This window comes from Arabidopsis lyrata (assembly GCF_000004255.2).
Source record: "Arabidopsis lyrata subsp. lyrata unplaced genomic scaffold ARALYscaffold_3, whole genome shotgun sequence".
NCBI lineage: Eukaryota > Viridiplantae > Streptophyta > Magnoliopsida > Brassicales > Brassicaceae > Arabidopsis > Arabidopsis lyrata.
Genome location: NW_003302553.1, coordinates 7,850,303 through 7,863,723, shown reverse-complemented (window position 1 = coordinate 7,863,723; position 13,421 = coordinate 7,850,303). Strand labels below are relative to the sequence as shown.

The following is a 13,421-nucleotide window of genomic DNA, read 5'->3' as shown; positions in this document are numbered from 1 at the left end:
GTGTAGTGTAGGCTTGTTTAAATTTATAATCTTCTATTATGCAGGTGTTACAGGAGTTGGCAACGAAAGCCTCCATGGATGTGGATGCAGCTAATGTAAAGGAGGTAAAAATCTCGTGTTTGGTTTAAAATTATACACAGTTATTAACATACGTACATAGGATTGTATGCGTACATTTAAATAATTCTGCATGTTAATTTGAAAAGGGAGTGTTGGAGCAGCAGGGGATTATCGACGGGGTGGAAGAACAAGAGGATTCAAACCCAGGGTTAGATGAAGCAGACACGACAGTTGGTACACTAGAAAATATTGTGAGTATCTTCCCAGTAAATATTATCATTACATTTTGAAATTGTTTAATCATGCTGTTTACAATAATACTTCTTTACAGGATGAACCAAACAACGATGCTTCAGTCGAAGCAGTTAAAATTCCTACGCCGGTTGTACCCAAAAAAATGAAGAAGCAAATAATTGTTGAGATGGATGACGCCCTTCCGGAAGGTTTTAAGGAAACAACAGTCCTCGTGCAGGATGTTCCTGGACGAGCTGAAGATACAGAGGTGGTTATAGCGGCTGGAAATGTCCCTTACAACCCCTTGGAGAAGGTTGATGCTTCCAAATTAGAGATCTTAACCAATGTCCTCCGCGGTCCGAATGTGTAAGTATCGTGCATTATCAAAATTATCCCTTAATTGATACATTGGTTTTCTATAAAAACCAGGCATACTATAATATTGGATATACAGGAAGCACACTCTTTTCGGGTATCGCAAAGTGGACAACGAGTTTTTCTCCATGCTTATAGCAGAAGGACAGTGGGTGGATAATATGGTAAGTTGAAATAGTACATTTGTGTACATTTTTTAAATATGCCTGAATTGTACGTACACTGACTGCCTATGCTATTTTCATTTCAGGTCTTGGAAATGCTCGCAATCTTGATGTGGCACAAGAACGGTCAACAAATGATAGCAAACCGATGCGTTGTTTTGGACTCCTTCCTGCTTTATGAGCTTACTAAGCGTGCTGTCAGCTTCAGGAATTGTAGAAATAAGCATGGGTTCAAATGGGGCGACCGGCTATACGACATGGCCAATGGAATACACATACACCGTGAACCTAGTCTTAGGTGGTTCAAGGATGTCGACGTGGTATATGCTCCGATGAACTGGAAAGGTGATCATTGGGTTGGGTTGGCAATCCACCTCAGAGCCCGGAATATAGTTGTCTATGACGCTCTCATAGAACACACGCGGGAGTCTGTTGCATGGTCAAAGATGCAGCCTGTCTGCGAGATGATGCCGTACCTAGTGAGAGCGATGTGCGCGGATGTATTGCCTGCGAAGTACTCAGTTGAACCTTTTGCCTATGAGAGAAATGTTATGGTCGCTCAAAACCCAAGTACAGGAGATTGCGGGCCTTACGCAATGAAGTTCTTGGAGTTGCTGGCGTTTGGTAACCCAATGTCAGACTTGGTGAATATTCAAGAAGCAGATATGGCCACCTACCGTCAGGTGTACGGAACAGAAATCTACGAGCACGGCAAGCGCGAGTGTGGTAACCGGCGTTTATTGTAATCATCCCTGGATGTTGAATTATTTTTATTTCCTAGTACTTATTTCCTTATTTCAACAACCTAATTAGAACAACGTAATTAATTATGGAGATCCTCAAAATATTTATGTAATCGTGATCCTCAAAATATTTATGTAATCGTTATAACTATCTTCTCTAAACCAACATGTGTACGTACATCTTATATAACGTACGTCTTTTACACAAAGTCGATTTTTCTCATAATAAGATATCTATTTCTTTACTTACATTGATTTGACAACCCTCCCCCACTGCATCATCACTTACGTAAGATTGCATTAACTACAACCATAACTTAACCAACTAACTTCATTGTTCTTTATTTAAGAGTAGGAATTGCATTGTTTTGAAACACCAAATTCCAAGAAATGTCTACACCAAATCTACCAGAAGATTTGCTAGCCAAGATAGCCAAAAAAATGGCTGAAAAATGTTGGTGGTACCTCGGACCTCTGTTAAGATCAGGGCGTGGTGGAAGAAACATTGTCTACAGGCCGGATGTCTTGAAAGATGCTAATATTTATAGCATGTGCAGTGATCCCGATGACTTCCATGCGGCAGGCCATGATCCGAATGACATCAACGCTGAAGGTCGATATAGACCCTTTTTCAAAAGGTGTCTAGAGGCTGGTAACCCGATTGCTATTTACCATGAAGGACTGCGTCTAGTTACCCATGAGTCTGACATTAAGGGCGCCATTGTACTTTTACAGCGGAATGTACCAAGGCACGCCGATGCAACCCTGGCCTGCGCTATTCTGTGCATATGCGACGGGAATGCTCACATGGGTGGTGTGTACCTACGCCTGTTTGCAAACAACCATTACGCTTTGGAATCAGAAGAAACACGTGACATGTGTGAGGAACTCCTAGAAGAAATAAAAAATTATGGAATTAGGTTAAACAACACATACGGCGCAACCTTTTCGTACCCTGAGGAACGTGGTATTCAAACGCCTCCTTGCGCGATGCTGTGTTACATCAGATTTGGACCCTTCAAGAATGTGTGCAACGTATGTTACCTCTGGTGGTGTGCGAGAAGAATTAGTCAAATTCTCTAGGGATTTCTTACGTAATATTATCTGAATTTCTAAGTTTTTATGTTATAATATGTGGCCTTTGCAATTGTACTTTGCTTATCAGTAATGAATATCTTTTTATCTACATCCTTGCTTGTTTCTCATATACTACTCAATCTTATGAATGGTTACAAATAATTGTAATATTTTATATTAAATTGATAAACAAGTTTCTTAATGTTAGATAATGGTGCCTTGTCTACACAGGCTTACGAATTATCAGTAAATACATACTGACCTGATTTAGCCATTGATAATGACCTCTATCTTTTCAAAAAAAAAAAAAAAAACGTAAATTAATGTACATATATACGTACACATCCCTGTAATTAATGTACACTGTCTTTTGTCAGATAAAACGAAATTGCAAAAGAAAGAGATTTGGTTTTTAATGCGTTTCCTCCAGATTTAGCCATATACATGAACTCAATCTTTTCCCCTAATTCGGCGACAGACATCAACTCAAACTTTTAGTCAGAGAACGTAATAATGGTAGACATACGTACACGGGTATACGTTACTGTGTACACGTATTTTAGTTGGTTTGAAACTAGAAATATGAGAAGCGACTTTCGAGATGGTAGCAAATGATGATGCAATGCTGATTGATTTGACCTGTAATAACCCATATCTACAAGTTTTGGAGTGGTTATTTAATGCATACTGTCAAGCTCTATTCATAGAATGACCTCTATCTTTTCCCATAAATCTCCTTACTTTACGTACACGGTTTGCAATTAATGTACACTTGCATTTGTCAGACAAGAGGAACTTTAAAATAATAAAACTTTATTAATGCGTTCCCCCCAAATGTAGCCATGTACATGAACTCAATATTTAGGCCCTATATAAACGATATCACACACACTAATTTATTTGCTCACATCATTCTAAAACTTCCTTCTTTCATCAACTGCAAGATTATTTCTAAACCTCCTTTGTTAACAACATGGCTTTCCCCGCAACCCCTCCAACCGAGATGTACCTTGCAATACAATTGCCAAACCCGATTTCCGTCCTCATCAACTACCTGCCCGTATCCCAGACTCCCATCGAGACCCTCCGCCACTTGGTCGAAGCAAGTGACGTAAACGCAACAGTGATGGACGACTTCATCACATGGCCTCACTTCGTGCAGCCGGAGTCTCCCTTCAGGGCCTACTTCAGCCTCTTGCTGGAAAGGGGTGAGATCCCGGCTATATACCTCGAAGGTGTCCGCCAGGCAAGCAGCTTCCTAACGGTGGCCCACGGCATTACACTACTCAACTCCGTCGCTCCATCCAACCCTCTCGCCTGCTTCGCGACCGGCTTATTCCTAACTTGTACTGGCAACCATGTCGACTTTCTTCCAGTCAGCGATATGTTCTGGGCGATGACACCCACATTAGCGGCAGCTCACGCAGTGGGGGAGATGGTGATGTATCACATAAGCCAGCTTCACACCGAAGGTCCTCGGCTCTGGCAACGTTCATGGAGGTATGTGCACACACCGGCATGTCTTGGCCGTTGCACGTACAGTTCCGGCTGCAGAGGGTGTTTCTTTTACTGGTACGCGAGGAAGATGTGTGTCTTCTATTAGATATGACTTTGATAATGACGGATGAGGCATACAATTTTCCGGCTCATGTGTATGCTTCGGGCTCTACTTTTTAGTTTATTGCTTCCGCATCTAATATATAGTTTGTCTTTCTTAAATGTATGTCCTTCTTCGGGCATTTAATTATGAATGAATGAAGTTTTTGTTGTTTGAGGACAACAAATATGATATATGTATGTTTTCGTGTACGAACATGGGTTTCGTACAATTTGCTGATTGAAGAACCAAAAAGCTAGTAAAACGTACACTGGCAAATTAATTGTAATTGTAGACACTGTACGTATTAAATGTACGTACAGTTACCCAATAGTTTATTATACAAATTCAAGTAATTAGAAAACGACAACAAGTTTATGTAGTTTTACAATACTTAATATAAATCTGGTCATTAATAATAAGAAGACTGGGGAAAACAAATCCCCCTATCTAAAAAACGACCTGCTTGATCTCTTCCACTTCCTGTGTGTCCGGATCGGCAAAGACCTTTGACACAGGACCATGACTCACAACCTTAGGATTAGCTCTGTCGGTTAAACGCCAGAAGACGAGTGCGACAACAACATTGCGCTGACCTAGACTCCGAAAGAAGGTTTGGAATTCCAACGCCTGTTCATTGTGTGCTTCGCATTCCAAAACTTCGTTGCTGCATTAGATTAAAAGAAGAATCAAGTCAGCGTTTAGATTAAAAAGTGTAAGTGAATCAAATGTGAAAAGAACATTTACTATCTATCTTTGATCTTGAAAGGAAGCTTGAGACCGTAGAAGTCTCCGGTCAAGTGGCCAACCTCCAACAACGCTCCAATGACATCTACATCAAGGGCCAAAAAAATAGAAACAAACTTCTAATTTCAAAAATGTGTAAATAAAACGTAACTTAAAAAACATCTCACCGACTAAAACTTTCTTATCAACTGTTTTCTCCAAAATGTAGTCGAATTGAGTGAAATCGTAAAACGATATTGGGTCCCTTCGTAAGGCGTTAGTAACGACGGTCCGATCCATAAACCATATGCCGTAGTCATGAGATGTTGCTCTCACTGGGTCAGCGACGTTACGGACCAAGAAAGTGGTCACAATTTTCCACTCATTTTCTTTGATTCGGTCTATGTAAAAAGGAGCAAGGCGACGATCAATGGTGGCCTCGATACGGGAACGGGATCCCTACAGAATATGATATATAACAGATTTATATAGAATTGAACCTAACGTATGATAAAAAAACACAAACACGGCACAGGGAAACTACCGAATTATCTGCCAAGATAAGGCCGAGTTCGAAGATGTTGGGCGCAACAAACTTCTTAAACACTCTCACGACAAATACACAAATTGTCCACCCAGTGATCTGAGGACACAATTCAGAGATGGTGTGATACCCGTCCATCACACGGTTAGCAAGAACAATCGAAAGACTTTGTGTTTGATTGATGTAACTGCCGAATGTGAAAGGGTTTTCGTTTGAAGGAACGTGGATAAAATTGAGGAGGAGATGTGGCTTAAATAAGGAAATTCCATAACAGACGCGGTGGGTAGTGCGAAAGTGTTCCAACGGTTGAGATGTGTAACCGTTTGTAACCGTTTATTGCATGAAGATTATACGTACACAGACACAACAAAAACGTACACTAACAAAAACGTACACTCAGAAAACGTACATTGTTATACGATGGCAAACATTAAACGTACGTACACCGTCACAACACTTTGGTACACACTGTCCACACATAAACGTACACTGTCTTCGCGGAGACATAAAGCTTATGAGGAGAACTAAATAGGATTTTTGCAAGTCTTCTTGTTATGACCTGCTTGTCTACATCGTGTGCACTGATTCGGAATAAGTCTTTTCTGTCTCTTTTTCTGAAATGACAACAACAATAAGTTAATAATCTACGTATCTTATACTCAAAACATAATGTTTGAAAAATCTGAAGGGGTTTGAATGATAGCACTTACCCGGTTTTCACCTCTAGATGGAATCCGTTTGGTTGTTGGTCTTCCTGGTGGTCGTCTACAGTATGGAGGAATTAGTATCAAATCCGATATATGTTGTGGGATGACAACATCCTTCGGATCTGCGATAGGTAGAATCGGTTCTTGAAAAGAATCGGAAAACGTTTGAAGTCCATACCACCATCCTACAACAACCTTCGGATCTATTCCAAACTCGATTGCAGCTGCTAGACCGTGTTCACATGGGATTCTCAACTTTGTGTACCTAAGACACGTACACGTACACTCGTCCAGAACGACATGAAAATGCTCACCTGACTTGCTTGTAACTTGATAACTCCACGGTCCAGACATCTTAACCGCTAATTTCCCTGACGCAGGCAAATCTTGGAGAAAACGCTCATCAACCTCAGGCGTCATTAAAGACTTACACCTAGCCACTTTTTGCCTCCTCGCTGCGAACCATCGCATTAGGACCTCTCGAATGAACTCTATCATGTACACAATCGGATATGATTTGGCTCTTGTTAAGACATTATTCATAGACTCCGAATTGTTGCTAGACATGATATTGTAGCGTTCCCCTTTACAGTGAGCTCTTGTCCAATGCTCAAATCCAATTTCCTCTAAGTAATTTGCGCATGCAGCACTCTTAGCCCTTAACTGTTCCAAGTATTTTTCAAAATCTCTCACTCTGTAAGCTTTAGCAGCGCTGAAGAATAATCCAGATACACCATACTTACCATAATGGGTGGAGATATTTCGCTCAAGGTGTACTGCACATGCACCATGATGAGCTTTCGGATAAACCACACTGAGGCCTTTATATATTGAAGAATGTCTGTCCGATACAATCATTAAATCTTCATTGTCTGGAACAATGTCAGCTAATTTATCAAAGAACCACACCCATGAAGCGTCAGTCTCACCATCCACAACACCAAACGCTATTGGAAATATTTGGAAGTTCCCGTCTTGGGCACATGCAATGAGGAGACATCCCTTGTAACGTCCTACTAGCTGCGTTCCATCTACGACAATTACCTTCCTCATATACTTCAGACCTTTTATAGAAGCCCCGAGAGATACAAAAACATACTTAAAGCGCTGCGTACCATCAGCTTCAGGTGTAGAGTGTAGGTGAGTTATCGTACCCGGATTAGCTAATTTAAGAAGATACAAATAGGTAGGCAAAAACCTGTAACTTTTTATATCATCCCCCCTTACATTTTCCACTGCAACCTCTTTAGCTCTCCAAGCGGTAGAATATGAAATCCGAACATTGAGATCATTTAGGAGCAACTGTGGTAAATCGACAGCTCTCGGACCCCCTTGCGTAGAACTGTATCTGCTCTTCACTACCTCTCCGAGAAGCTTATAACTAGCATGTTTATTATAATTCTTACGAGTGTCGATGTCACACGTATGGGTGGTATCATACGATGTGATTTTGAAACATTCTGAATTCTTGACAACTTGAGCTGTCAAATGCCATGGACAAGTATCATCAACGCAGACCATCTCCAATCTTGTAGGACATGACCTACGTTGCTTGTAGCAAAAGCATTGTTTGATTGCGAGATAAGACATTGTTTGTTGTATGACTTTTCTGTTCATAAAAACACTCCCGACATACAAAGTCTCACCTGTCGTACTCAGTTCGACTTGTGTCTCATCATCTCGTAAATTGGCTAAATCATCGAATACCGGAGCAGCATCATTATCGAGAATCTCCAACTCGCCACCATGTAATGTAGAAAAGTCATTATACACTTCGTAAGCCTCAGCTGCGGTAACTAACCGATTATCATTCAGTGTCCCACTTGCGGAAGCTCCAATACCACGGTCGATAGTGACTTCGTATATACCATTAATATTGGTATCCGTGTTACCTTCGCAGCCTGTATCTTGTACACACTCTGTAGTGTACGTACATTGGTACAAACCATGTTGACACGTACGTCTTGGAGTCACCGTTGGTGTACGGTCACCCGAATGAGAAATGTTATCTCCGCCAGGTGCAGTAACTAGCCGATTATCATTCAGTGTCCCACTTGGGGAATCTCCAATACCACGGTCGATAACATCATCCCCAGAGACATCGTCTATACCATTAATATTGGTATCGGTGTTACCTTCGCTGCCTGTATCTTGTACACATTCTGTTGTGTACGTACATTGGTACAAACCATGTTGACACGTACGTCTTGGAGTCACCGTTGGTGTACGGTCAACCGAGTTATTTCCTCCAGGTACACGATGACTTGTGTACGTACACTCTGCCAATAGACGACTGAATTCCCCTGGATGTTGAACCGTTTGTTGAGTGAGAATGACGTCCTCCTCAACATTCCCTATTCCATATTCTTCAATAATTAAATCGTTCCACTTGTTGTAATCGTAATCTTCGCCACTGCCTTCACTACCGTCTATAGTAGGATCGAGGGTACTTCCCCCCATAGATCCATCATCACCCTGATAATCATCATACCCAGCACCATCTTCGTTGTCCTCCTCCTCTTCTTCATCCTCATCTGTTTTATCGTCTTCAACGTCGTCTTGCTCATCTACGGCCTCATTATTTCCATCTACATTTGAAGCCGCTAGGATGGGATTTGGTGTCGTTGCACTCCCACACACACGGTAACTCTCACCATCGGTCCTAGGGACAGTATTCCCGAGTGCTTTGAAAGAGACAAACAAGGTGACACTAGGATCCCCACCACGAATCAAAAAGAATGTATCCAGGTTCATTTGATTGTCAATGTATACAGGAGGGCGTTTACTTTCTATCATCACTGACATCTTTCCCGGCATCCAGTAACTAATTATTGGATTGCATTCGGTGCACTTCAAACTGAAAACCTCGCATAATGTACGTACAAATGCCGTGTACGTCATGTTTTGCCTAACACGTACACAACGACCAAACCAGCCTTCCCATGGTTCAAATTTCCATTCTTCTTCTTTGCATTTCCACTCACCCACCATAGTAAATACGGGAATATCCATTACCAACCTGCATCATAAATTCAGCAGAACCCCATTAAATGCAAATGAAAGCATGATTATATCTACAAAAAACAAAAAGAATTCCCAACTACACACTTATAAACATAAATCTATCATCATTTAGCAATTTCAACTAAAAAAAGTGGAAATAAAAATATTCTGGGTTTTTATATAAAAACAATGTTGATCTTAGCACACAATCAAGACCCTAGTGTGTTAAAACAAAAAACTTCTTAACCAATTTCATTACTTACACGTTCAATGCTTGTCTTGGCTCCAAACTTTGTAAATCAAGAAGATCAAACCGATGCAGAATCACATTCGTTCAGAAAAATTTGTTTGTTTCATGGATCATGTTTGTCTCTTACAACTATTCACGCATAAAAACTAATATTAGAAAAAGTAATGATGACTTTTGCATTAATTGTGACATGAGTCATGTCTAAACTTTTTGGACATTAAATACTGATGTCTCATTGTGTTTTAATGTTTTTAATCCCAACTTGTCACTGTACTCCCGCACAAAATCAATTAAGAGCGAAATATATTGCGTAACCGGAACAGTGTACGTAACTAAACCTCTTAACTGAACCGTACAGTGAACCGCTTAACTGAACCGTACGCTTAACTAAACCGTACAGTGAACAGTACATCGATAGGGGTAAAATGGTCAGATTTTGGCCAAAATGTCAAAACATGAAAGCTCATTCTCACTTTGCCAAAACTTGAAAATAAAACTTGGTCAACTGCCATAACTTGAAATTTACCCTTATTATTATATTGAGAGCCAAATGCTGCTGCCGTTTTCTTCAGAGATCAAAAATGACGTTACCGGAGCTTCCAAAGGATTTGGTAGAAGAGATACTCTGTCTTGTTCCGGCCACATCTCTGAAACGATTACGATCCACTTGCAAAAGATGGAACCATTTATTCAAAGATGATAAGAGATTCGCAAGAAAGCACACTGACAAAGCCGCAAAGCAGTATCTACCTCTCATGTTGACCAAGGACTACAGGATTTGTCCTATAAACGTCAATACTCCATCTCTAGAGGTTAAAAATGAGCTTAGCTTACTCGATCCTCATTCAGCAGCTCAATTCAACATAGATCGAGTCTTTCACTGTGATGGCTTGTTGTTATGCACATCCCAAAAAGAATCAAGATTCGTGGTTTGGAACCCTTTAACTGGTGTAACCAAGTGGATCGAACTCGGCGATCGTTACAACGAAGGTATGGCTTTTGTTCTTGGATATGACAACAAGTCCTGTAATAAGAGCTACAAAATCTTGAGCTTTAATTTTTGTAACAAGGATTCTGAAATCTACGAGTTTAGCTCTGACTCATGGAGGGTTATTGATGATATCAAGCCACGCCACTACTTGGAATACTCTAGAAAGTGTGTGTCTTTGAAGGGAAACACTTACTGGTTTGGTATAGATAGAAGACGAAGTCTATGGGACCCTAGCATGGCCTTGCTCAAATTTGATTTTGGAACAGAGAAATTTGGGTATGTTCCTCTGCCTCGTCCATGTCAAGTGCATGGTTTTGAGGCTTCTAATCTTTCCGTTGTCAGAGACGAAAAGCTTTCGGTGTTATTAGAGGACGGTTCTACATCCAAGACTGAGGTATGGGTGACAAATAAGATTGGTGAGAACAATGTGGTGTCGTGGAGCAAGGTCTTAGCATTGTATCCGAGAGCTGATTTTTGGCATGGCGCAAGTTGCTTGCTAGACGAGGAGAAGAAAGTCGTCCTGTGTTGTAAGAGTAAGAGATGGATGGAGGAAGGAGACAAGGTATACATTGTTGGAGAGGATAATAAAGTCAAAATAATGGATTCTGGAGTTTATACAATTGAAGGATCTTGTCCAACTATTCTTAATTATATTCCAAGTTTGGTTCAAATCGAGAGAGCTGGAGGCAAAAGAAAAAGAGGTGAGTAAACAACCTCTAATACATGTAATCTCTTCTTTTTCTGTTTTCAGAATTATTTTTTTATTGGCAAGTTATCTTGGTCATGCATGTTCTGTTCTTTGAATAATCCTTTGAACTGGTACTTTCATAGATACTTCATGTTTCAACTGCGCAGTGTTATATTCTTTGCTTTAAACACAATTTTTATGTTTTTTGATCAAACCATGTCTCGTAATGTTTTAAGAAGAGAAAATTTATGTTTCAAATTAAAACTAAAGCTTTTCTAATTCAATGACAAAAATGATTCTTGAAAGTTGAAACATGTACAAACAAAGCTTTCTCATTGTTTCTGCACTGGTTTTTCTTTTTCACACCAAACTCACTCCCTTACAAGTTACAAGGTGTACAGCTAGATATCATCCAACCCACTAACCTTCAAGTTCTATTTATTAAGCCACCCAAATTACTTGAAACCACAACTTTGCTTGTGTTTTTTTGGGCATTCCAAAGTTGAAACACAAAAGGTGTTTACTCATGAAACACTCTTTGATTGTGGTTTATTGTAAAGCTGAGCAAATATAGTAAATGTATTGAAACGAGAACCATGAATTGTGTCACTGCTGCATGAATACTCTAACAGAGTTAAGAGTTAACCACTATGTTATCATAGATTAGAGTCGCCGCTGCCATGTTTTGTTGGGCCAAACACATGATAAAGTAAAGCCCATAATAAAATGGGACTATAGTTTATAACTCCAACAAGATATATAAGAGCGGAACACTTAAACCCTAAACAGCGGTCTACAACAATGTTGATGTACCTTTCGCAGGATTTGTTAGAGGAGATACTCTGTCGCGTTCCGGCCATATCTCTGAAACAGTTACGATCTACTTGCAAGCGATGGAACAGTTTATTCAACGACAAGAGGTTCGCAAGAAAACACTTTGATAAAGCAGCAAAACAGTCTCTGGTTGTCATGTTGACAAAGAATTATAGGATTTGTTTACTGGACGTCAATCTCAACGAAACTCCATCCATAGAGGTTAGGGGTGAACTTAGGCGAGTCAGTATATCTCAAGTCTTTCACTGTGATGGCTTATTGATATACATCAACAAAGGAGACACTATGATGGTGGTTTGGAACCCGTTTATGGGTAAAATCAGGTGGTCCCAACACATAGATCGTGACAAGACACACTACGACTATGTTCTTGGATCCTACCAAGACGATAAATCAGGCAATACTAGCTACAAAGTTTTGAGATACATGTTTTGGGGCAGCAAAAAAAATTTAGAAATTTGTGAGTTGTACTCTAGTTCTTGGAGGATTCTTGATGTCACTACGGACTGCACGTTTTATGCTGAGTCGACCCGCGCGTCTCTGAAAGGTAAGACTTACTGGTTTGCTTTTGATGAAAAAGACTGGCAGATCTATATGGTTAGTTTTGATTATACAACAGAGAGATTTGGAAGTCGTATGAGTCTTCCCTATCAGTTTCCTATTGGTAGTTATAAAACTGTAGCTCTATCTTGTGTTAGAGAAGAGAAACTTTCAGTGCTATTACATCTCAGAGATACATCAAGGAAAGAGATATGGGTAACAAATAAGATTGATGAGACAACTCAAGTCTTGTCGTGGAACAAGGTCTTAACTCTGGATTACCCTGATCTTGGTCGTTGTTTCCTAACTGGTCTAAGTTTTTTGTTCGACGAGGAGAATAGAAAAATCGTGTGTTGTGAGAGACGTATGTCTGAAGACGAGGCCGCCGACTGGGTTTACATTGTTGAGGAGGATAATAAAGTCACACAACTGTGTTTTGGAAAATGTAACGACTTTGATACGTTGGAGTCGGATCCATATCTGTTTGGTTATGTGCCAAGTTTGGTTCAAATCGAGCATCCTCGACACAAAACTAAAAGAGGTGACTAAGCTACATGCCATGCTACCATTTTCTTTTATTGTGTCTTCCTCTTGGTTGATCTTGGTTGTCAAGTCCTTTCAATAATCCTTTCAGCTCTGATATTATATTAACAAGTGGTACCATTAGATGTGCTTTAACATTGGTTTTTCCTTAAGTGCAATGTTATGATTAAATAATGTTTCCTTACATATATATATATATATATATATATTCTCGTACAGAGAAGGTAAGTTAATAACAGATGTCTAAAGAGGAGAGAATTGTGTTTCAAATTTTAAGCTTTCCTAATTCAGTGACAAAAGTGATTCATAAAACGTACGTGTACAACAAAGCTAATCTCCTTTGTC

At 40.0% G+C, this 13,421-nt stretch overlaps 3 protein-coding genes and 1 long non-coding RNA gene across 5 annotated transcripts; 3 read left to right on the top strand and 1 right to left on the bottom strand.

The window, feature by feature from the left end:
* The first annotated feature begins 11 nt into the window (after positions 1 to 11).
* LOC110229780 lies at positions 12 to 301 on the top strand. 2 transcript variants are annotated; one of them, XR_002333179.1, is made up of 2 exons: positions 12 to 104; positions 222 to 301. It is a non-coding gene; the product is annotated as an uncharacterized LOC110229780 (long non-coding RNA). The 2 variants fall into 2 exon arrangements; XR_002333178.1 differs by having other exon boundaries at positions 207 to 301.
* A 5,637-nt stretch (positions 302 to 5,938) lies between these two features.
* Positions 5,939 to 9,113, bottom strand: LOC110229654. Its single transcript, XM_021030268.1, has 2 exons — positions 6,231 to 9,113; positions 5,939 to 6,134 (listed from the first exon to the last, which is right to left on the bottom strand). The coding sequence occupies exons 1-2, from the start codon at positions 9,042 to 9,044 to the stop codon at positions 6,045 to 6,047; spliced, it is 2,904 nt and encodes a 967-aa protein (XP_020885927.1). The 5' UTR covers positions 9,045 to 9,113; the 3' UTR covers positions 5,939 to 6,044.
* An 812-nt stretch (positions 9,114 to 9,925) lies between these two features.
* On the top strand, positions 9,926 to 11,259 carry LOC9321317 (F-box/kelch-repeat protein At3g44120). The gene has a single exon (XM_002885205.2). The coding sequence runs from the start codon at positions 10,062 to 10,064 to the stop codon at positions 11,178 to 11,180; it is 1,119 nt and encodes a 372-aa protein (XP_002885251.1). The 5' UTR covers positions 9,926 to 10,061; the 3' UTR covers positions 11,181 to 11,259.
* Positions 11,260 to 11,913: 654 nt separating this feature from the next.
* Positions 11,914 to 13,242, top strand: LOC9321316 (putative F-box protein At4g09870). Its single transcript, XM_021033283.1, has one exon. The coding sequence runs from the start codon at positions 11,961 to 11,963 to the stop codon at positions 13,080 to 13,082; it is 1,122 nt and encodes a 373-aa protein (XP_020888942.1). The 5' UTR covers positions 11,914 to 11,960; the 3' UTR covers positions 13,083 to 13,242.
* The last annotated feature ends 179 nt before the right edge of the window (positions 13,243 to 13,421 follow it).